Genomic DNA, 26740 nt, shown 5'->3' on the forward strand with positions numbered 1-26740 from the left:
CAAGTTCAAGTGGGTAGAAACACAGTCTAGTATCAGAGAAGAATCAAGTTGCAAGGGGGTGGGTGTGATTACAAGGGAGAAAGTGTGGCATTCCCCGAAAGCATTTAGAAGAAATAATTGATGTAAGATGGAGAATGCAATGATATCCAGGGTATTCTGTCAAGGGCCGAGTGATAGGAAACATCAAGAATGTGCTGAGTCCTCAAAAACATGGGATCAGGAATAAAATAATAAAGCAAAATTCAGCCAATCATATGGGCTAGACCCTTCTACTTATAGATTCCATAAGGAGGATAATTTCAGAGTTTTTTTAAAAAAATTCCATATATTTATTGAATTTATTTAATAAAATATATTTAAATGGAATAAATATAGCCTTATTAAAATTACATTGTTACACTTAATTTCTCAGTTTTCTCCATGGACCTGTGTATGGAAATTACTGATCTATAAGAAATGTTGCTGACAGTTAGTTCTGTCAATACCATCAAGTTGAGTGACAGCCTAGGATTCCATTAAGTTTTCCAGACTTTAAGTTAGGATGGAACTGTTCCCTAACTTAAAAGACTGGCTGTCTAAAAAGACTTTGGAGTTCTAAAAAGGCTTCATTCAGATGAATTCAAATCTGGGTTAAGTTTCCAGTAAACTATCCTGGTTTTGGCAGTCTTCACAGAGTGCAAGTGAGCAAATGTTAGGCTGAGGAAAAGGCTGACTCAGGTTTGGGGATTTAGAACACTTGTATCCTTCTTTTGTTGTTTTCATTTTTTCTCAGGAGCACATTCTCCACTGAAATTCTTGCCTCAGTGCATAGCTCAGAAACTTTGTGATTTCATGTCTAAGGACTCCAAAACCCTAGAAAATTTATGGGCAAATCATTCCTGATTTTTTTTAATTGGAGGAAAATTTCTTTACAATGTTTTGATGGTTTCTGCTGTACAACAACACAGTTCAGTTCAGTTCAGTCACTCAGTCGTGTCTGACTCTTTGCAACCCCATGAATCGCAGCACGCCAGGCCTCCCTGTCCATCACCAACTCTCGGAGTTCACTCAGATTCACGTTCATTGAGTCAGTGATGCCATCCAGCCATCTCATCCTCTGTCGTCCCTTTCTCCTCCTGCCCCCAATCCCTCCCAGCATCAAAGTCTTTTCCAATGAGTCAGCCATAATTATACCTATATCCCCTCCCTCTTGAGCCTCCTTCCCCTTCCTGCATCCCATCCCTCTAGGTCATCACAGAGTGCCAGGCTGGGCTCCTTTTTTTATATAGCAACTTCTCATCAGCTATCTATTTTACACATGGTAGTGCTATGCTGCTTTCTCCATCAGTCCCATCCTCTATTCCCCCACTGTATCCACAAGTCCATTCTCTCTATCTGCGTCTCCATGCCTTCCCTGCAAATAAATACCATTTTCTAATATTCCATATATATCCATTTATATATTTGTTTATAATTATAATCCCCTTATAACTGTTTGTGGAGTCTACAGAGATATTTCTTCTTTCATCACTGATATTGGTACTTTATGTCTTCTATTTTTATTTATTCCTCAATCTGACTAGAAGCTTATCAATTTCATAAAATCTTTTCAAACAACCAACATTTTATTTCATTTGATCTCATTGAATTTCCTCAATTTCATTAATTTCTGCTTTTGTAGTTATTACCTCATTTCTTCTAATACTTTGGATTTAATTTTTACCCTTCTTTGTCCATTTAATATAGAAGCATAGATCATGGATTTTAGATTTTTTTCCTTTCTAAAATAAAACATTATTGTTAGAAATTCCCCTCTGAGTGTTGCTTTAACACCATCACACAAATTTTGATCCTTTATTTTAATTTTCATTTAGTTCAAATTATTTTCTGATATGATTTGTCTTCCTTTTTGAAACATGGATTGTGGGGAACTGTGTTGTTTAATTGCCAGATACTTTGACTTTTTCAAGGTATCTTTTTGTTACTGGTTTTTAGGCTTATTCTGTTGTGGTCAGAAAATTGTACATTATGTAATATAAATTATATTAATTTCTTAAGATTTAATTTATTGTGTTTCTTCCCATGAACTCTTGCAAAGAATGTGTATATATCATTGTGGCATAGAGTGTTCTGCAAACGTCAATTTGTTGTAGTTTGTTCTTAATGTTGTTCAGTTCTTTCATACCATTAGTAATTTTCTGTTTGCTTTTATATCAATTACTGAGGAAAAGATGTTGAAATCTCAAAGTATAATTGTGATTGTACTTTTTCCCCACTAAGAAATGCACACTTTATTTATAGAGCTATAGAGAAATGTTATTACTGATTACTGTAAATGCCAGGACTGTGGTTAATTTGTGGAGGTGAAGAGTTTACAATTCAGTCAGACCACATGGAAGGGCTTCTACAGTGGCTGGAAAAGTGCTATTTACTTTTTTGGTTATCCTTTTACCCATTTTTAAGCATACATTTCAGTAACATTATGTATATTTACACTATTGTGAAGTGATCACCACTATCCATTTCCAGAACTCATCATTCCAAATTGAAACTCTGAGCTCATTAAACAATAACTCCTCATACTCCCTTCCCCCAGCTGCTACCATTCTACTTTCTGTCTCCATGAATTTGACTATTTTAGGAACCTCATGTAAGTGGAATTGTCCCTTTGTGTCTGACTTATTTCACTAAGAATAATGTCTTTAAGTTTCCTTCATGTTGTAGCATGTATCTTAATTTCATTCTTTTGAACATGAAACAATATTCCATTGTACATATGTTTGTGTGTATGTGTAGCAATTGTACTTCTGATCTCTTTCTTTTCTATCTTTTTTTGCTTCATGAAATTTGAAGCTCTGCTATTAGGTACCTAAATATTTAGTATGGTTAGATCCCTTTGAGGAATTGACACCCTTATCATTATAAAATGGTCACTGTTATCCCTAGTAACATTCTTTGATCTGAAATTTACTTTGTCTAATATTAATATATAACCCCAGCATTCTTTGATTAATACTTGCAGAGTTTATCTCTTTACATTCTCTTACTATATACCTATCTACATTATATTTAAACTTGTAGGTTTCTTATAGACAGTATTTAGTATTTTTATACTTTTTTAATCCAACAAGGCTAGTTCTTTAAATTGATACAAATTACACCTTATATCATTTAAATTTAATGCAATTATTAATTCTCTTTTTCTTTACTTTTTAATTACTTTTTTCTTCTCTTCTTAATTACTTTTTTCCTCTTCTGAATTATTTGGTGTGTCCTGCATTTTATTTTAGTATTCCATTTTCATTGATATATTGATTTTTTGCTATATTCTTTGTACAATTTTTAAATATAAATTTATTTATTTTAATTGGAGGTTAATTACTTTACAATATTGTATTGGTTTTGTCATACAAATTTTAATGATTGTGTTTAGATTAAAATATACATAGCTAATCTGTCATAATTTCCTAGTAATTAATGTTACTTCAAGTGAATATAAAAATCTTACATCCATATAGGCTCCTTAAGCCTTTGCCTTTTTGTCTTAATTATAGTATGGAATTAACCTATATACATTGAGAACCTTCTCAGATGATGTAATAATTTTTGTTTTTGACAGTCACATATCTTTTAAAGACCTAAGAAAAGAAAAATAATTATTTTGTTTTCCCAGATTGTTTACCATTTCTGTTGTTCCTCATTTATTCTTAAAGTTTATAAGTTTTCTTTCTTTCTGAAGAACATCATTAAATTTGTTTAAAGTAAGTCTCCTGGCAATCAATTTCTTAGTTTCCTTTCCTAAAGAAAATCTTTTTGTTTCACATTCATTTTCTGAAGATAGTTTCACTGGATATAAAATTCCAGATTGTGATTATACCTTCTGGTCTCTCATTAAAAAGTCATTTTTCTCAGCTGCTTCAAGAATTTTTTTCTTTTTCTTTTGTTTTCACCAGATTATGATGTGTCTAGGCACGATTTTCTTTGGTTTAACCATTTGGGCTTTGCAGAACTTCATAAATTTGTAGATTTATTTTTCATCGAATATGAAATTTTTTAGCCCATTGTTTCTTCACATAGTTTTCTCCTGTACCAATATCTCCTCTCTCAAGATTTCAAAGGCATAAATATTAGGTGTGTTCCTATAGTCGTTGTCCCATAGTTCCTACAGTGCTCATTTATTTTTAATTTTTTCTCATTCTTGTTCATTTGGATAATTCCTATTGATCTACATTCAGTTTTAATGAGTCTTCATCTATCATGTCTATTCTTCTATTGAGGCCACCCAGTGATTTTTTTTTCAGCTCTAAACTCTTCATTTGTTTCTTTTTCATAAGTACTACTTCTTATTTGTGAAGTTCTCTTTCTGTTAATTTCAAGAATATCCACCCCTCCTTCATTGAGTATGGCTATGGTAGCTGCTTTAAAGTCTCTGTAAATTTCTGCCCTGTCCAGTTTTTAAATTTAACATACTTGAAATGAATTTAACGCATTACTGTTTATATTTGTTCTTGGTTTTTGTTAAGTTATCAAATTTAAGGGGGAATTCTATTTATCTCTATATAATTAATTAAAGTTTTAATTAGGAATGGCTCCTGTATTTTATAGCATTTTATAAAGTTATTCTTAAGAATAAAGATCATAAACTTTCTTTACAAATGTTAATATAAGAGATTATATTGGCAGATTTTTGTGATATTAAATTATCGTTACATTCTTAAACTAAATTTTGTTTTACTGTGATGTTTTACTCATTTTACTCTTTGCTGGATTATATTTGTGAATATTTTGTTTGCAATTTTGAATCTATATCAATGAATGCTATTTGTCTCTAGTCTCGTTTTTTCAGTATTTTGTAGGTTTTGATACTGACACTGTATTATTTTATGAAATGAACTGAAGAAATTTTAAAACTTTTTTAATGTTTGTTCATCTTTTCATATATGTTAACTTAAAGACATCAATTATAACTTCTCATTTACATTTTAGCTTTAGCATTATTTTACAGTCCAACATTCCACATCTCTTAATCATTATCAGAACATTAGAAAATTGGTATTTTCTCTGTGGTGGGATTATGATCTGCAGGGTAAGGATATTCCTTTATACAAGTAACAAATATTTATTGTACCAAGCAAATGTTATCTCCAACATTTCATAGAAATAAATCCCTTTTATTTTTTCATTTCAACAAATGAACTGAAATTTTACAGTGTCTATTATTTAGTCTTTGCCATTATTGTCAGTATTGGTGGTGATGCCTGTGAGTTTTGGTTACTAATCTTGTAATCTGATGTAATCGTTGATGTAATCTTTGAATGAATAAATGAGTGAATATAAGAAAATGTCTTACGAAACACTATGCAATTTTTGCTTCTGAAAACAAGATTTTATCTCTTTTGACTAACTGATCTCCCCCATGGAAATTATGTTATATGGCCTTTTTGCTATGCAACTTCCAACAAACTTTTCACATATTGTAAAGTAATTAACCTCCAATTAAAATAAATAAATTTATATTTAAAAAATTTTTATCTAAAGAAAATACACTTTAATTCCATTAAGACAACTTGAAAGATCCATTTGTCTTCTTACAAAAACAAACAGAAACTAAATTTTCACTGAAATTCTAAATATTTTGAATTAAAATGTCTGTAGTGAAATCCAGGAAAAAATATTTTTGATAAAAACCTTAGGGGATAATTATAATCAGACAAGTTTGAGAAAACTTGGCTTACATAAATTCAGAGAAAGTTTTCTGCAATTATTTTTGATAAAGAAGTTAATCTGCTGCTGCTAAGTCACTTCAGTCGTGTCCGACTCTGTGCGACCCCATAGACGGCAGTCCACCAGGCTCCCACGTCCCTGGGATTCTCCAGGCAAGAACACTGGAGTGGGTTGCCATTTCCTTCTCCAATGCACGAAAGTGAAAAGTGAAAGTGAAGTCGCTCAGTAGTGTCCGACTCTTAGCGACCCCATGGACTGCAGCCTATGGGATTTCCCAGGCAAGAGTACTGGAGTGGGGTGCCATTGCCTTCTCCGATGAAGTTAATCTAGAAATAAATAATTTAACTCATTTTGATATTGCTATCTTTGGGATAGTTTTTACTTTAGGTGCTTGTTCATTCCCTTTGTTTTTGGATTTTGCTGTCTTACAGGTTTGGAAGTAGACTTCTTGAAAAACCTGCACAAGAAACATTGTCCTGTATTGTTAAAAAAAATTGTATTTATTATTTAATAAATAGTGTATGGTGATAGGAAGTACCTTTGTGTTTGGGGGAAAAAAGTCAGATTTGGAGCAAAAATCTGTAGACTTGAACAAGTCTGAGACTTTTGAGACACATTTTCCTCACACTGTAGGGTAATAGAGTTGACACTACAGTTATATGGAATAGAACTAAAAATGAAGTACCTAACTAACACTGCTAACACTGTGCTTGGTATAAGATACTGTGTAATAGCTGTTGCCATTTTTGCCATTATTAAATGTGTAATTGCTGAGAACTGAGAACTGACTAGATAGTGGATCTGCAGAGTGGATACGCACCTTATTGAGAATGTATATTGGCATATGATGAAGTTGGCGCTTCCCTGATAGCCAAGCTGATAAAGAATCCACCTGCAATGCAGGAGACCCTGATTTGATTCCTGAGTTGAGAAGGCCCTCTGGAAAAGGGATAGGCTGCCCATTCCAGTATTCTTGGGCTTCCCTGGTGGCTCAGACAGTAGAGACCTGGGCTCAATCCCTGGGTTGGGAAGATCCCCTGGAAGAGAGCATGGAAACCCATTCCAGTATTCTTGCTAGGAGAATCCCCATGGACAGAGAAGTCTTGAGGATTAACTCCATGGGGTCCCAAAGAGTCGGGCATGACTGAGTAACTAAGCACAGCACAGCATGATGAAGTTGGATTTAGGGTGATGTTATAATCTGTTGAGGGGGATATATTCATTTACAAATTTAATAAATATTTATTGAGTACCTGCTTTTGTGCCATGCATTGACCTATGTATCATGAATTAAATAGTAGAAAAATAAAACACAGAGAACAACATTGACTTAATGCATCTTATATTCCAGTGGTTATAGAAACAAAATTCTCCACATAATGGCAGTCAGGTGATACTTGTGTATTTGAAACAAAATTGGAAAAGTAATTTCTGGCATCACTGACTCAATGGGCATGCGTTTGAGTAAACTCCAGGAGTTGGTGATGGACAAGGAGGCCTGGCGTGCTGCAGTCCATGGGATCACAAAGAGTTAGACATGACTGAGCGACTGAACTGAACTGAACTGAATTTCTACAAATGGAACAGGTTGAGAATACACAAACCCTCAATACAATCAACTTCTGGGTAGATACAATCTGAGGAGATTACAAGATAATGATGAACAGAAATGAACATTCATCAATATTTTGTTTAAAATAATTCTTAATAACTTCTTTGATTTCTTTGTTTTGCTCCTTGAATTCCAATGGTTGTTAGTTACACTTCTGGAATTGCCAGTGGAAAGTGAAAGTGAAAGTCTCTCAGTCCTGTCTGACTCTTTGCAACCCCTTGGACTACACAGTCCATGAAATTCTCTAGGCCACAATACTGGAGTGGGTAGCCTTTCCCATCTCCAGGGGCTCTTCCCAACCCAGGGATTGTACTCATGTCTCCCACACTGCAGGTGGATTCTTTACCAGCTGAGCCAAAAGGGAAGCCCAAGAATACTGGAATGGGTAGCCTATCCCTTCTCCAGAGGACCTTCCCGATCCAGGAATTGAGCCAGGGTCTCCTGCATTGCAGAAGGATTCTTTACCAACTGAGCTATCAGGCAAGCCCATCAACTCTAAACACAATACAAAAATAACTCTAAATGTACTGGAGAAAAATCTGAAACAAAGATTCTGGGGTTTCTTAAGACTTGGAAGAAGTGAACAACACTGGTTGAGTTTACACATTTCATGACTTATTAGCCAAAGTGGAAGATGCAGTCTATGCCAGGTGAAATACTAAACTTCCCCCAAATCTGTAGTTTTAGTAGCTCAGAGGAACTGAAGACAGAGTTTGAGAAAATCTCAAAATTAAAAGTTGAGGGAGAATCTAGGAAAGGATAGAGATAGAGTGAACCACAGATTCTTCTCTGGGGAACCATAAACTCTGCTTATATCTCTAGCTGAACTCTGAACCATGCATGTCTAGGGGAAAAAATCTAAATTCTTGAGTTGCCACATTATAAAGTTCAAAGTATTCAAGTTTCATCAAAGGTAAGAAGAATGCAAAGAAACTAGAAAGTATGACTCCTTCATAGTAAAAAAAAAAAAGAAGAAAATGATACTGAGGAAGCCTAGGCATTAGACTTAAATAGACAGGCTTTAAATCAACTCTCAAAATGCTCAAATAGCCAAAGGAAACCATGGACAAAGAACCAAAGGAAATAAGGAAAATGTCATCTCAACAAAAAATAGCAATAAAGGAATATAAGTTATAACAATAAATAGAAATTTGGAGGATGAAAAATACAAAAACTGAAGTTAATTTACTAGACTGATTCAACTGCAGAACTGAGCAAAAAGAAGGAAAAATTGAAGAACTTCGAAACAGATCAATTGAGATCATCCAGTGTGAGAAGAAAGAGAAAAGATGAAGGAAAATGAACAGCACCCTAGAGACATGTGAGGCACTATCAAGTTTACTAACACATACATTATGATACTGCCAGAAGAGGAGGAGAAGGGGGAAAATATGCAGAAAGAAATTTAAGGAACTATTGGCCAAAATTTTCCACACTTTGAGGAAAGATATGAAACTACATGTATAAGAAGCTCAATGAACTCTATAAACATATATTATTTCAAGAGATTCACACCAAGACATTATGGTCAAAATTATACAGGATCTTTAACAAGATTAATAATGAATTTCTCTTTAGCAACTATGGGGGCCAGAAGGCAGTGAGATTGCATATTTAAAGCATGCAACAACAACAAAAATTCTGTCAACCAAGAATTCTGTATATGGCAAAACTATAAACTCTACTTCAAAAAATGGAGAAATTGAGATTTAAGGCACAGTAAAGTCAACAAAGTTGATAAACCTTCAACTAGAAATACTATGAAAAAAAGAGAGAAGACGCAAATTTCTAAAATTAAAAATGAAAGTGGTGAGGGGCATTATGACTGAACTTAGAGAAATTAAAAGAATTATAAAATAATAAATGAACAATTGCACTTCAACAAACCACATAACCTAAATTAAATGAACAAATTCCTAGAAACATGCAAACTACTAAAAGTGTCTCAAGAAGAAATAAAGACTCTGATAACAAGTAAAGACATTTTATCAATAATCAAAAAACCTGCCAGCAAGACAAGTCCTGGACCAGATGGCTCCACTGGAAAATTTTATCAATCATTTAAAGAAGAATTAACACCAGTATTTCTCAAACTCCTACAAAATAAAAGATGAGGGAACAAATGTACTCATTCTATGAGATCAGCATTATCCAGATACCAAAGCCAGATTACAACAAAAGATAAGTATAGACCAATGTCACTTTTGAATATAGATGCAAAAAATCCTCAACAAAATAAAAGCAAACTAAATTTGGCATCATATTATACACCATGACCAAGTGTGACTTATCCCAGGAATGAAAGATGGCTCAGCGTATAAAAGTCAATTAATGTCATACATCACATTAATACAATAAAGGTAAGAGAAGCACATGATCATCTCTGCTGATAGAGAAAAGGCACTTAGCAAACCATCACTTTTTCGTGATAAAAACATGCAACAAACTGGGTATAAAAGGAAACTTCCTCAACACAATAAAGGGCATTTATGAAAAACCCACAGTTAACATCTGATTCAATAATGAAAGAATGAAAGATTACTTTTTAAGATCAGGAAACAGACAAGATATCTGCTTTCACTACTTACACTTAACATTGCACTGGAAATTCTATCTAGAGAAATGAAACAAGAAAGAAAATAAAATGCAGATGAAAACTGGGAAAGAAAAAATAAAATTACCACTTTCACTGGTAACATGATCTTTCATATGGAATATCCTAAAAAACCCACACATAAAAATATAGATCTAATAAATGAATTCAGCAAAGTTGGAGGATACAAGATTAATACATGAAAATTAATTATAGTTCTATACAGGAGAAATGAGAAAATCATAAATGAAATTGAGAAAACAATTCCATTTACAAGAGCATCCAAAAAATCTCAACTGATAAAAGCATCAGTGATAGAAAAGAATGAAGTACTGATAGAAGCTACAAAATGGAAGAACCTTAATCCCAGAGGGATGGTATGGTGAGGGAGGTGGGAGGGGGGTTCAGGATTGGGAACACCTGTATACCCATGGCAGATTCATGTTGATGTATGGCAAAACCAATACAATATTGTAAAGTAAATAATAATAATAATGAAATTTTAAAAAAATACTGTGTTAAGTGAAAGAGGACACAAAAGGTTGCTTACTGTATGATTCTGATTATATGAAATACCCAGATTAGCTAAATTCAAGAGATAAAAAGCAAATAAGAAATTTTCAGGGGCTGGGGAAGGGGATGGGGAGGGGGACAAAAAAATGGGAAAATGGAGAGTGACTGCTTAATGGGTAGCAGTTTCCTTTTGCAATGATGAAATGTTTTAGAACTAGAAAGAGGTGATGGTTGCATAATGATGTGAATGGACTAAATGCTTCAGGATTGTACAGTTTAAAATGGTTAATTTTATAATATGAAAGTTTTACCTCAATAAAAAATAATATATGTAACACTGAATGTGTTATTGTTATTGTCATCATCATTACTATGGAAAAACAATGCGTACCAAATTTCACTTCCTTTTAAAAATTTAGATTATGAGAAAAAATAGACTAAAATTATAGTCGGTATAATTTGCATAACATGTTATTCTTGTCTTCTCTCTGTTCTCTTTCAGATTATGTCTGGCCACTACCTAGATATTTGTGCCCCGTCTGGATTTCTTTAGATGTTTTATTTTCTACAGCGTCCATCATGCACCTCTGCGCTATTTCGCTGGATCGGTATGTAGCAATACGTAATCCTATTGAGCATAGCCGTTTCAATTCACGGACTAAGGCCATCATGAAGATTGCTATTGTTTGGGCAATTTCTTTAGGTAATTAACTTTCTTGGCCAGTAGAATTGCAGCGGCTATGCTCAATACTTTCGGATTATGTACTGTGAACAACGTACAGACGTCGAGTGGTAACATTTGCGTTTAATCGGGATTCTTCTAGTTAATGATTATTCTTAACCTATTTATCTGATATTTAGGTTAACAATAATGAAAGAAATGTAAAGCATATGAATTTGCAAAAGTAAAGTTTCCGTTTATGCTGCTAATTATTTTGTGAGTCAAAGTGCCAATGAATTCTGCAACACAGACACATAACTGTGAGATATTTTAAATGATTTGAAGATGACAAAAATATATAGCAAAGTCTAAATTTTTAAAATAGAGCATTTAAATCTTGGAAAAGATCCATCTATCCCAGAATATTAATCTTAACATTTTTATTCTAACTGTATATCTCCAGTAGAAAATTTTATAGTGCAATACAAATCTTCACAAACTAAACATGCCTAAATTTATACCGTTAATCTACTTAAAATATACTATTTACCCCATGTTTTTAAATATATCCTTGAATTCTGGTTATACAAAAAGAAAAACATCTATTGGTTTCTTTGAAGATTCAGGGGAGGTTGATAAGAGAGAAATGATCATCTTATTGCTTATATTTAAAATATGCATACCTTCAGTTCAGTCAGTCAGTTCAGTCGCTCAGTCATGTCTGACTCTTTGTAACCCCATGGACTGCAGCACACCAGGCCTCCCTGTCCATCACCAACTCCTGGACCTTACTCAAACTCATGTCCATTGAGTCGGTGATGCCATCCAACCATCTCATCTTCTGTCATCCCCTTCTACTCCTGCCTTCAGTCTTTCCCAGCATCAGGGTCTCTTCCAATGAGTCACTTCTTCACTTCAGGTGACCAAAGTATTGGAGTTTCAGCTTCAGCATCAGTCCTTCCAATGAATATTCAGGACTGACTTCCTTTGGAATGGACTGGTTGGATCTCCTTGCTGTCCAACGGACTCTCAAGAGTCTTCTCCAACACCACAGTTCAAAAGCATCAATTCTTCGGTGCTCAGCTTTCTTTATAGTCCAGCTCTCACATCCATATACGACTACTGGCAAAACCATAGCTTTGACTAGACAGACCTTTGTTAGCAAAGTAATGTCTCTGGTTTTTAATATGCTGTCTAGGTTGGTCATAGATTTTCTTCCTAGGATTAAGCATCTTTTAATTTCATGGCTGCAGTCACCATCTGCAGTGATTTTGGAGCCCCAAAAATTAAAGTCTCTCACTGTTTCCATTGTTTCCCCATCTATTTGTTGTGAAGTGATGGAATGCTAATATTCAAGTCACAGAATTTAACTAATTGGTATATAAGAGCTTTTAAAATCCATTTTTTTCCTTTTATTTTTTCTCTTCCAGTTGGAATTTAAAGTTAGTGTCTCGTTAAATAATTCTTCAAAGTTATGTTTCTGTAAAAGATTCCAGTAAATTTTACAAGATCAAGATTATATTTCTAATATCATCAAAAGATTTTTGACTCTGGGTTTATTGATAAAGTAAATTTAAATTTTAAGATTGTTCTATTATAGGTGGCTACGCACACACACACACACACACACACACACACACACACACACCTTTAGATAAAAAGCAATGAAACATCTCCCAGAAAGGAAAGTGAACCTATATACACAATTTGAACTACACGTTCAAAGGTTTACAGATTTTTACCATCTCCATCCTGAAGAGCTTCTCTAGGAAGATGCTAGTTCTTATGGTGCTTACAAAAGAAATACACAGCTAAATTAAATCAGAATATTAGAAGCATTCAGTTCAGTTCAGTTGCTCAGTCATGTCCGACTCTTTCCAACCCCATGGACTGCAGCATGCCAGGCTCCCAACTCCCGGGGCTTACTCAAACTTATGTCCATCAAGTCGGTGATGTCATCCAATCATCTCATCCTGTCATCCCCTTCTCCCACCTTCAATCTTTCTCAGCATCAGGGTCTTTTCCAATGAGTCAGTTCTTCACATCAAGTGGCCAAAGTATTGGAATTTCAACTTCAGTATCACTCCTTCCAATGAATATACAGGACTAATTTCCTTTAGGATTGACTGGCTGGATCTCCTTGCAGTCCAAGGGACTCCAAGAGTCTTCTCCAACACCACAGTTCAAAAGCATCAATTAGCTTCTAATAATTGCAAAAAGTATTAGCTTCCAACAATTACAGCCTGGGTAATTTAGACAGATTCTTGTGCTAAAGACAATAAAAATATGGAAAAAAATTATAAGCATTGAGAAGATAATAAAATAGTGAGACATCCAGAAAGACAGAAATCCAGAAAAATGAGTATGACTTCTGGGTAATGTCTGCTAATGAAGCATTTGCAAACCTGAAGATGTGATAACAGGTTGAGAAGCTCATTCTAATCTCATTAGCCTGGCAAAGGTAAACCAACTTGAGCTTATTTTTGGATCCCAAAGGCCTGTACACTAGAAATACAGATGAAGCAGAATTAAACCACCGTTGACATGGAGTTCTGGCTTCATTCAAGTCACCTATGTAACCAAAAAAATATTGAGCCTGGAAATTGGAATAAAGTAATTTCATATTCTTGACCTTTCTAATTTTCTTGATGGAAGCAAAAAAAAAATCATCCTAGGTTTGAAATTGTTTCTTTCAATTATTTTTAATTCCTGTAACTGAAATACAACGATAAACAGGCACATGAAGAAAAGAGACAACGTGAACCATATCAGTTCAGTTCAGTTGCTCAGTCATGTCAGACTCTTTGCGACCCCATGGACTGCAGCATGCCAGGCTTCCCTGTCCATCCCCAACTCCCGGAACTTGCTCAAACTCATGTCCATTGAGTTGGGGATGCCATTCAACCGTTTTATCCTCTGTTGTCCCCTTATCCTCTTGCCTTCAGTCTTTCCCAGCATCAGGGTCTTTTCCAATGAGTCAATTTTTACATCAGGAGGCCAAAGTATTGGAGTTTCAGCTTCAACATCAGTCCTTCATTGGAAGGAGTCATTGGAAAAGAAGAAATAAGAAAACAAGACAGTGTATTTTGTTTGTAGTGTGCACATGGAAATTAGAGCTTCCCTGGTAGCTCAGCTGGTAAAGAATCCGCCTGCAATCCATGAGACCCCGGTTCAATTCCTGAGTCGGGAAGATCCCCTGAAGAACATATAGGCTAACCACCCCAGTGTTCTTGGGCTTCCCTGGTGGCTCAGATGGTAAAGAATTTGCCTGCAATGTGGGAGACCTGGGTTTGATCCTTGGGTTGGGAAGATCCCCTGGAGGAGGACATGGCAACCCACTCCAGTATTCCTGCCTGGAGACTTCCCATGGACAGAGGATCCTGGCAGGCTACAGTCCACAGGGTCACAAAGAGTGAGACACAACTGAGAGGCTAAGCACAGCACAGCACATGAAAATTATAAGCTGAACTTAAATATTTCAGCAAGAAACTGCAAACTATAAAGCATGACATTTAAGATACAATCAATAAACAATGAGAAAATGTGGAACTTAAGCATTAACATGAAAACTTTAGAACTCAAAGACAGATTAGACAAGAGAAAGCATTACTGGATGAGAAGGCTAAGAGAGGATTACTGGATGTCAGTTACAGGAAACTGTGATGAATGAAGCAAGGAAAATTGGAAGGTTATAAAAGAGAAAATAAGAAGATAATAGACATATAGTATAAAATTAGAAGAGTTCCACAAGGTGAGAAAAGAATGGTAGGAAAGCAAGATTTGAAGAAATAATGGCTTTTCAAATTGATGAAAGACACGGTTACTCATATTTAAAGAGCTCAACAAGTCTCAAGCAGAATGAATAAAAAGCAGTCCATATTAAGAACCATCATAGTGACACTGCAGAAAAAGAGAAAATATAAATCAACCTTAAAGAAAAAATGTTCAGGTTCAGTTCAATAAAGCAACAATAAGATGGATGAATGCCTTCTCAACAACAGTGAGAACTACCATTCAACACTACCATTCAAATGGTAGTGTCAATATATGTATAACTGATATATGTATAATTGAGTCCCTTTACTGTTCATCTGAAATTATCACATTATTAATCAGCTATACCACAATACAAAATAAAGTTTTTAAAAAGTGAATGATAAATTAGAATCATATATTCAGCAAAATTATAGAATCACTCAAGAATCAAAGTGAAATAAAGACATTATCAGACAAGCAAAAACTAAGAGAACATGACAAAAGCAGACTTCTACTTAACAAAATAATAAAGGATATTCTTCAAACAAAGGAAAATGGTCACAAATGGAAGGCTGGAGATGCAGGAGGTGACTAAATGAAATGCAAATGGTAATTGTGAAGTTAAACATAAACATTAACTTATAAAACAATAATGATAATTTTTATGGAGCTCAGTATATTAATGAAACTAAAATTCAAAAAACAACAGCATATAAGAACAGAGGGTTGAAAGTAAACTTTTTCATTTTCTAGGAGAAAAATAAAAATGATATTTAATATTAAGCTTTGATGACTTAAGTATAACATGTCCATTCAAAGGTAATCACTAATAGAAAAGAAATGTTTAACTTCCAAATTTATAGAAAAATATTAGAGAATAATATAATAAATCCAAAAGGAGGCAATAAAATATTAAAAGAAAAGAAATACAAATCAGGTGGCAAAATAAAGAAACATCTAAGATGGCAGAATTAAAACCAAATATATCCATAGTCATATTCATTATAAATGGAAGTAAATATTCTAAGACTCTCAGACAAGAGTTGAAAAAATAATCTATGTGTTTATAAGAAGCATATACAAATCACAAGGAAAGTAAAGGATTAAAAAGGTACTCCACAGAAGAACTAACCAATGGAAAGACTGTGCAGCTATGTTAACAATTTACCAAGATATATTTTTCAACAAAAAATAATAATTTTAAAGAAAAGTTACTTCATAATGATGAAGGATTTAATTCATTTGGAAGACACAGCATAATAAACATGTATATGTGTAATAATATGGCCTCAACATCACTAAGTCACAAATGGACAGAATTGTAGGCAGACAAATCTCAAATCATGGTATAAGATTTTAACACACACTTTTCAGTGATTGTATGAGGACAATAAAAAAAAGCTGAACTCATTGGCAAGTGAAAAATACATATTTCTGTCATTTACATAAGAAATATTTCTCAGAATTGACCATATATTTGACCATAAATTAATTCTCAATAAATTTCAAGTATTGGAGTCATAAAGTGATTCAAATTCAAATGAAATAGAAATGTTTACCAAAAGGTAAGTAGAAAAATCTACATATATTTGTAAATTAAGAAATTATCTCCCAATAAGCTTTGACCCAATGGACTTAGAATCCACTGATGACTCATCTCTGAACCATTTATTATTATGTGATTGTAGACTGATAATTTTTCTCACTTTATTATTCTTTATTAGTTGGCATACTGTAAGGAGGAATTTTCTTGCCCATTTTGTTATTCATTTATTTGTATTGGTGAAGACTCCTGAATTCTTTTGTAATCAGTATAACTTAATTCATTCCTATCCTTAATTATTTTGATGCTCAAGTCATCCCAGATTTGTCCAATGAGAACCCCTTTGATATGTCCCATCAGTACTCTGAGCATTTCCTTACTCCCTGCCATTGATTTTACCAGGTTTTCCATGTCCCAGTTTTGCAATCAGTTATTTCATACAAGGAACCCCCCTTTTTTTTAGTGTTCAAATGTTTTATAAACCAATAAGAAATCTTGGTATAGTCTTTGCTACTAGGATATGGTTGCTTCTATATATCTATGCCTTTAATTCCTATCCAGTAACACAAGACTCTTCCACTACTTTCCCAATTCCTTGTTATTCCTCATTTTTCTCATAGTGAGTAATGTGGTCCTCAAAAGCACCAATATACTTATTTACTATTTATATTTTCTAAATCCTACAATATAAAAATTCATTTCAGAATTGCTATCTTCATACCACTCAGTAAATAAAATGCTACGTTTAAAATTGCATTACAATATTTTCTGTCTTTAGAATGTTTCCCACTGAGGATATAGATCAAAGCTCTGTGTCCAAACTGCCAGAATTAGGATGAATTTTTTTCTTCTATGTGGTTCTGTTACCAATTCTTTATAGTTAGTGATTGTTTTGGTTTCTGTACACATTCAGTATTGATTTATCCTATCTTGTTGCCTTTGTTTTTTAATTCATAAAACCTCAGAGTTTTTTAATATGTACAAACTTAAAAAGAAAAAAAACACCTTAATATAATGTCCCAAAAGTCAAAAGTATGCAAATAGTATATTCAGAGAAATGTCACTCTTTCTTTTCTTGTTTGGTTAACCCATTCACTGATTTCTGGAATATACTTTGAAGTTTATTTTTTCAAAAAAAAAAAAAAAACAACTATATATATTTCTGTTTATCCTTTCTTAAATAAAAGATAAAATATTATATACATGTTAACACTTTGCTGTTCTTTACTTGGTAATATGTCCTGGGAATCCCTCTCTATCAATTCATAGGAAGATGGTAGATGTAAACCCAGATATCATGTAAATGATTTATACACTCTGTTTAATTCTTTTTTCTAATACTCATTAGGACTGTATTTTACAGTTATATTATAATTTATTTAATCAGTCTCATGTAATGTGAGTATTTAAGTTGTTTCTAATATTTTGCAATTACCAATAATTCCACCAGAAATAATGTTCATACCATTCTCTCTCTAACTCTGTGTGTTTCATATTTTTGGAAGTTTAATTTCAGCAAAAATTCCAAGAAGCAGTGTTGATTTATCAAGAGATAAATGTACACATATACATTTCACTAGGGCTTGAGCTATTTTTTTTTACTTCTAAGAAAGCGGATTTGCCCAAAATCTTGTTAACAAAGTGTAGTTTAAAACTTTAAATTTTTGCCAATCTAATAGGTGAGATATGTTATCTAAGTACAGTTTTAACTATTCTATTATAGCTGAAGTTGAGCTTGTTTTCATGTTTGTCACTATTAATTCAGTTTTTCACAAAGTGTGTTCTGTTTTTCATATCTTTATTTCTCAATTTTGAAACTCTTTTTACATCAAAAATAATACACATTTCACATGTAAATGAAAATAATATATTTGCTATTGCTATATCTCATGGTGCTTTTGCCAAGCAAAATTATTATTATTTTTATTTTGCAGTTCATTTTATCAATCAAATTTCCTTTCTAAGTTCAGGTATATTTATATATTCTCTTCTCATAGTCAGTTTAAATAATAAATTACTCATGTTTTCCTCATTTTTTTACATTTAGGCCCCCAATCCATTTGGAGTTAATGTTTGTCTGTGGTTGAGATATCCATTTAATTGTTTTTAATATAAATTTATGATGCTTGGGGCTGGTGCACTGGGATGACCATTTAATTTTATCTCCTTCCATATAACCATTCATTTGTCTCATGCTTGTTACTCAAAAAGTCGATCTACTCTGATATATGATGCCATCTTTATAGCATGTGAAATTTTCTTACATATCTGGGCCTATCTCTGAAGTTTATATTCTATCCTATTAGTGTGTCTCTTTGTGCGCTAATTCCACACTGTTTTAATTATGAAAGTTTTATAATAAATGTCATCATCTGATATAATTAATCACCATTCATTGCTCTTGCTTTTCAGAGCTTGCCTAGAAATTCCAAGATGTTTAATTTTCCCTATGAGCTTTAACATTAACTTTACTTCCATTTTAAAAGCTTGTTTGTATTTTGATAGGGGTCTGTTTATAAATTTAGAAGAAATAAACAACTGAATTTAAAAAAAAAATACTTTCTAGGTTATGGCCACTCCATCTCTCAGACTATACAGCAATCTTATTATATAGTCACTCTCATGTCCTCCTTATCACTATCTATAATCTATCTCATAAGAATTTATCTTACAACTTTGTCACTCTACTGAAACAGTCTCTGTGAATTCATTAGTGACTTCTTCCAGTTCTAGTTCAGTCGCTCAGTCATGTCCAACTCTTTGCGAACCCACGAATCGCAGCACGCCAGGCCTCCCTGTCCATCACCATCTCCCGGAGTTCACTCAGACCCATGTACATCGAGTCCGTGATGCCATCCAGCCATCTCATCCTGGGTCGTCCCCTTCTCCTCCTGCCCCCAATCCCTCCCAGCATCAGAGTCTTTTCCAATGAGTCAGCTCTTTGCATGAGGTGGCCAAAGTACTGGAGCTTCAGCTTCAGCATCAGTCCTTCCAAAGAAATCCCAAGGTTGATCTCCTTCAGAATGGACTGGTTGGATCTCCCTGCAGTCCAAGGGACTCTCAAGAGTCTTCTCCAACACCACACTTCAAAAGCATCAATTCTTCAGCGCTCAGCCTTCTTCACAGTCCAACTCTCACATCCATACATGACCACAGGAAAAACCATAGCCTTGACTAGACGGACCTTAGTCGGCAAAGTAATGTCTCTGCTTTTGAATATACTATCTAGGTTGGTCATCACTTTTCTTCCAAGGAGTAAGCATCTTTTAATTTCATGGCTGCAGTCACCATCTGCAGTGATTTTGGAGCCCCCAAAAATAAAGTCTGACACTGTTTCCCCATCTATTTCCCATGAAGTGATGCGACCAGATGCCATGATCTTCGTTTTCTGAATGTTGAGATTTAAGCCAACTTTGTCACTCTCCTCTTTCACTTTCATCAAGAGGCTCTTTAGTTCTTCACTTTCTGCCATAAGGGTGGTGTCATCTGCATATCTGAGGTTATTGATATTTATCCCGGCAATCTTGATTCCAGCTTGTGTTTCTTCCAGTCCAGCATTTCTCATGATGTACTCTGCATATAAGTTAAATAAGCAGGGTGACAATATACAGCCTTGACGTACTCCTATTCCTGTTTGGAACCAGTCTGTTGTTCCATGTCCAGTTCTAACTGTTCCTTCCTGACCTGCATATAGGTTTCTCAAGAGGCAGGTCAGGTGATCTGGTATTCCCATCTCTTTCAGAATTTTCCACAGTTTATTGTGATCCACACAGTCAAAGGCTTTGGCATAGTCAATAAAGCAGAAATAGATGTTTTTCTGGAACTCTCTTGCTTTTTCCATGATCCAGCAGATGTTGGCAATTTGATCTCTGGTTCCTCTGCCTTTTCTAAAACCAGCTTGAACATCAGGGAGTTCACGGTTCAGTGACTTCTTAATCATTTATTAAATAATTGTTACTTATCAAGGTTTTTGGTCTCAGGATTTCTGTACACACTTAAATGTTATTGAAGACCCCAAAGAACTTTTGTTTATATGAATTGTATCTATTTAGAAATAGATATATATCTGTCTATAAATTAAAATTGAGAAAAATTTAAATTATGTGTGGATTTATTTAAAAATACTAAACCTAATACATGTTAACATAAATAACATAGCTCTATGAAAAATAGCTATATTTTCCAAAGAAATGAAATTAGTGAATAGAGTAGCATTGTCAAGCTTTTTTCAAATCTCTTTATCTTCTGGCTTAGAAGACAGTTAGATTCTCATCTTTGCTACTGCATCTAATCTGCTGTAATGAGCTGCTTTGGTTAAATTATGTGAATAAAGTATATAACCTCATTAGAGATAGATAGCTTCAATACAGTAAAATGTTTTAATAATGTTTTCAGATAATAGTAAACACTATTTTTTTTGACACTATGCTAAAATTCAGTAAGTGGTAGTTTCTTAAGTTTAGTTGCAATGTGGAATCGGAAGCCATATCACTGAACTTATCATATGCTCTTACATTAAAATCCACTAATCTGTCTTTCATTTTGAAAAATATTTTATCCATGCTTTCTTTAATAACGTCAAGTGTAGATATTTTGGAAAATTATTTCACTGAGTTGTGTAGATTTTTAAAATGTTAATACAATACCAAAAATCACATGCATTAATAATTCCTACCAATCTTATCAGAAAGCACTCTAAACATAAAGTATCACGCTTTCCTGGACAGATACAAGTTTCCCAAAGTTCCAATATTCACCTGAAAGCTCAAGCTTTATCATGGTAGCAAATACCATTTCTTTTTTGCTTGACACAACAGATTCAACTCATCCATCTTTGAGAAAATATCTGCCAGTTATCCAAGTATGAATAACCCTAGCGTGTCTTGCAGTCATTCTTTCAAATGCAAATGTTATTCCATGGGAAAAAAGGCTAGTTTATCTTCCAATTCTAACAATTGCTTTTCCGCATAGCAACCATCTTATGTCAATATGCAGCAGAAGTGCTCTATGTATACTTCCATTTCATCACATGGATTATTAAAAGGGTCAAAATTTCATAAAATTAATATTTGTTTCTACTGCTTCATCAAAGACATTCTTAAGTAAGATTGGCTCTTTTTCCCCCTTGAAAGTATGTGGTGGTAAGCAATACAAGGACTACTTTTACAATTCAGTATCACTAGCTTGACTTCATGCTAAGGTATCAGCCTGGTGTTCTGCAGTCCATGGGGCTGCAAAGAGTCAGATATGCATAAGTGACTGAACAACAACAAATCAGCAGTTTTACTCACCATTATTTTGCAGCATGTGACCACACAGTGAAAACAGCAAATAAAATATTAGTATTATTATGGGAATAGTTTTGACTTCATAAAACCACTGATATTCTTAGAGACTCTGAGGTACCCATGGATCAAATTTTAAGAACTATGTTTCCAACTCTAGCTCTCCTTGTGTCAATTGAAACAATGGAAGATGCTTTCCTAATTCTCTCATCCTTTGCATGCTACATCAGTTTTCTTTGATTTTCTTTTCTTCCATCTTTCTGTCTGCTCTTATCCAATTCATTCTCCACTTTACTCTTACTCTTCCTAGCATTCTGTCCATTCCAATTGCTTATACACTTTTCTTGGCTTACTTCATCCAGAGAAATATCTTAAAATCTATGGATGAATCTCAAATAAATACTTCTATTTATTTCTATTAGATTATCTATCCAGATCTCTAGCTTAAGCTGTATTGAGATGAATGTTGGGTATGTATATTTCAAATGCCATCTCACCAAGATTGTACTCATCACCTTTCTCTCTTTTCCATTTTTCCCTCCTCCTACACTTTTGTTTCTCAAGTGTGTTCTCAAAGTAACAGCATCTCCCATATACCCAAAAAGAAGTCTGAGGATTATTTTAGACTCGTTCTCTTACTTCCCATAGCAAATCAACATAACTTGTTCTTAATATTTCTCCTTAGTATTTCTCACATTCCAGTTTCTCCATTCCCTCAGTTGCTTTCTTTGTTTAAGCTTTGACTTCATGCTAAGGTATCAGCCTTAGTTCTTAGCATATCCAATATATAGCTTCACTTCCTTAAGTGAGCTAGGTATCCCATGACAATAAGAACTAAAGATTCTTCTCCAAATCTTCACGTTCAATTATTGAGAGTATTTCTTTAAACGTTGCTGTTCTGTCTTTTCCTCTGTGCCTTGTTTTGTGCTTTGTTTGATTTCCTAATCATCTGGCTTTTGCATATTTATTCACCCTTCTCGTTTAGCCAGGGCTGTTTTGGATTGCTACACAAAATTCTCTATCATATTAATGATGTAATTATCTGAACAGTCAATAAGGAATTTTGTCCACCTTCATGATTCATTAGTAGCCATAGTCCACAAATTTAATTCATACCCTCAGGATATCCCTTCTTTCAACATCTTCTCAACATATCAGTAATACATGGTTGATAGTATTGTTCAAGTGTACTTTTTTGTTTCTTCTAATTCTTTTATGAATTACTGATTGATCAATTTTTCCAGGTTTACTGACATGCAATTTACATATAACATTATGTAATTTTAAGGTGTTCAACATGATGATTGGATGTACATTTATATTGTGAAAAGATCACCATAATAATGTTACTTAACACATTCATTACCTCACATAGTTACCTTTTGTGTAACTGTGAGTGTGGTAAGAATCTTTATGATTTTCTCTCCGAGTAACTTTCAAATATACCATAAGTATTGTTAACTATAGTCACCCAATGTTGTACATAAGATCTACTTTACAACTTGAAGTTTGTACCCTTTGAGCAACATATCCCCATTTCCCTACTCCTTGGCCTCTGGCAAGCACCAATGTACTCTTTGGGGACTTCCCTGGTAGCTCAGCTGATAAAGAATCCACCTGCAATGCAGGAGACCCTGGTTCGATTCCTGGGTCCGGAAGATCCCCTGGAGATGGGATAGGCTACCCACTCCAGTATTCTTGGGCTTCCCTGGTAGTTCAGTTGGTAAAGAATCTGCCTGCAGTGCAGGAGACCTGGTTTTGATGTCTGGATTGGGAAGATCCCCTGAATGAGGGCATGGCAACCCACTCCAGTATTCTTGCCTGGAGACTACTCATGGACAGAGGAGCCTGGCGGGCTATAGTCCGTGGGATTGCAGAGTCAGACATGACTGAGCAACTAAGCACACACAGCACAATGTACTCTTTATTTCTTTGAGCTTTCTTTTTTAGATAACATGTGTAAGTGAGATTACTTTTCTTTCTCTCTCTTTTTATTTTCAGTAAGCTTAATGTCCTCAAGGCTCATCCATGTTGTTGCAAGTAGCAGGATTCCCTTCGTTTTTAAGGCTAAATAATATTCCATTGTGGTGTGTGTGTGTGTGTGTGTGTGTGTGTGTGTGTGTGTGTGATAACTTCTTTATCCATTCCTCCACCAACATACACTTAGGTTGTGTCCACATCTTGGCTATAGTGAATAATACTGAAATGAATATAGAAGACTATCTTGAAGATAGTGATTTCATTTCCTTTGCATATATGCCCATAAGGTAGATTATTAGTTTATATGATAGATATGAACCTAAATGAAATCCCTTATGATTATCCAGTGGAAGTGAGAAATAGATTTAAGGGCCTAGATAGAGTGCCTGATGAACTATGGATGGAGGTTCGTGACATTGTACAGGAGACAGGGATCAAGACCATCCCCATGGAGAAGAAATGCAAAAAAGCAAAATGGCTGTCTGGGGAGGCCTTACAAATAGCTGTGAAAAGAAGAGAGGTGAAAAGCAAAGGAGAGAAGGAAAGATATAAGCATCTGAATGCAGAGTTCCAAAGAATAGCTAGAAGAGAAAAGAAAGCCTTCTTGAGCGATCAATGCAAAGAAATAGAGGAAAACAACAGAATGGGAAAGACTAGAGATCTCTTCAAGAAAATTAGAGATAGCAAGGGAACATTTCATGCAAAGATGGGCTCGATAAAAAACAGAAATGGTCTGGACCTAACAGAAGCAGAAGATATTAAGAAGAGGTGGCAAGAATACATGGAAGAACTGTACAAAAAAGATCTTCACAATCCAGATAATCATGATGATGTGATCACTCATCTAGAGCCAGACATCTTGGAATGTGAAGTCAAGTGGGCCTTAGAAAGCATCACTACGAACAAAGCTAGTGGAGGTGATGGAATTCCAGTTGAGCTGTTTCAAATCCTGAAAGATGATGCTGTGGAAGTGCTGCACTCAATATGCCAGCAAATTTGGAAAACTCAGCAGTGGCCACAGGACTGGAAAAGGTCAGTTTTCATTCCAATTCCAAAGAAAGGCAATGCCAAAGAATGCTCAAACTACTGCACGATTGCACTTATCTCACATGCTAGTAAAGTAATGCTCAAAATTCTCCAGGCCAGGCTTCAGCAATACGTGAACCGTGAACTTCCTGATGTTCAAGCTGGTTTTAGAAAAGGCAGAAGAACCAGATATCAAATTGCCAACACCCGCTGAATCATGGAAAAAGCAAGAGAGTTCCAGAAAAACATCTATTTCTGCTTTATTGACTATGCCAAAGCCTTTACCTGTGTGGATCACAATAAACTGTGGAAAATTCTGAAAGAGATGGGAATACCAGACCACCTGACCTGCCTCTTGAGAAATCTGTATGCAGGTCAGGAAGGAACAGTTAGAACTGGACATGGAACAACAGACTGGTTCCAAACAGGAATAGGAGTACGTCAAGGCTGTATATTGTCACCCTGCTTATTTAACTTATATGCAGAGTACATCATGAGAAATGCTGGACTGGAAGAAACACAAGCTGGAATCAAGATTACCGGGATAAATATCAATAACCTCAGATATGCAGATGACACCACCCTTATGGCAGAAAGTGAAGAACTAAAGAGCCTCTTGATGAAAGTGAAAGAGGAGAGTGACAAAGTTGGCTTAAATCTCAACATTCAGAAAACGAAGATCATGGCATCCGGTCGCATCACTTCATGGGAAATAGATGGGGAAACAGTGTCAGACTTTATTTTTGGGGGCTCCAAAATCACTGCAGATGGTGACTGCAGCCATGAAATTAAAAGATGCTTACTCCTTGGAAGAAAAGTTATGAGCAGCCTAGATAGTATATTCAAAAGCAGAAACATTACTTTGCCGACTAAGGTCCGTCTAGTCAAGGCTATGGTTTTTCCTGTGGTCATGTACGGATGTGAGAGTTAGACTGTGAAGAAGGCTGAGTGCCGAAGAATTGATGCTTTTGAACTGTGGTGTTGGAGAAGACTCTTGAGAGTCCCTTGGACTGCAGGGAGATCCAACCAGTCCATTCTGAAGGAGATCAACCCTGGGATTACTTTGGAGGGAATGATGCTGAAGCTGAAGCTCCAGTACTTTGGCCACCTCATGCGAAGAGTTGACTCATTGGAAAAGACTCTGATGCTGGGAGGGATTGGGGGCAGGAGGAGAAGGGGACGACCCAGGATGAGATGGCTGGATGGCATCACGGACTCAATGGACGTGGGTCTGAGTGAACTCCGGGAGATGGTGATGGACAGGGAGGCCTGGCGTGCTGCGATTCGTGGGTTCGCAAAGAGTCGGACACGACTGAGCAACTGAACTGAACTGAACTGAACTGAACTTGCATATATGCCCATAAGGTGGATTATTGGTTCATATGCTAGATATATGTTTAATTATTTTTGAAGAATCTCCAGACTGTTTTCCATAGTGATAATATCAATCTACACTCCCATCAGAAGTGCAGCAGGGCTCCTTTTTTTCCCACCTCTTTGCCAGCACTTGATATCTCTTGTTTTGCTTTTTTCGTTTTGTTTCATTCTAATAAGAGTAACATATCTCATTGTACTTTTATTTTCCATTTCTCTGATGCTTAGTGATTCTGACCACCTTTTCATGTATTGATTGTCCATGTACATGTCTTCTTTGGAAAAATATTTATTCAGGTTCTCTACCCATTTTTTCAAAATTTTAAATAAGCTTCTTGAGATAATTTTAGATTCACATGTGATTCTAAGACATAAGATAGAGAGATCCTTTATACTCTGTTCCCAGTTTTCTGAATGGTAGCATCTTTCTTAAAACATTTTAATTGGATTGTTTCTTTTTTGTTTTGCTATTGACTTGTATGAATTCCTTATTTATTTTAGATATTAACCCTTATCAGCTGTAGGGTTTACAAATATTTTATCCCACCATATAGATTGTCTTTTCACTCGATTTGTTGTTTCTTTTGCTGTGCAAAAGGTTTTTATTATTGATGTAGTCCCACTTGTTTATTTCTGCTTTAGTTGTTTGTGCTTTTGGTGTCATATAAAAAATATCTTTGCCAAGACCAATGTC

At 34.8% G+C, this 26740-nt stretch overlaps 1 protein-coding gene across 1 annotated transcript in view; it reads left to right on the forward strand.

The window, feature by feature from the left end:
* Positions 1-26740, forward strand: part of HTR2C (5-hydroxytryptamine receptor 2C) — a 148402-nt gene that overhangs the window by 56391 nt on the left and 65271 nt on the right. Inside the window, exon 3 of the mRNA XM_052663535.1 lies at positions 10924-11124. Within this exon, the coding sequence (XP_052519495.1) occupies positions 10924-11124 (201 nt within the window). The remainder of the gene's footprint in view (positions 1-10923; positions 11125-26740) is intronic.

The sequence above is a fragment of the Budorcas taxicolor genome, chromosome X (genome assembly GCF_023091745.1).
Source record: "Budorcas taxicolor isolate Tak-1 chromosome X, Takin1.1, whole genome shotgun sequence".
Classification (NCBI taxonomy): Eukaryota; Metazoa; Chordata; class Mammalia; order Artiodactyla; family Bovidae; genus Budorcas; species Budorcas taxicolor.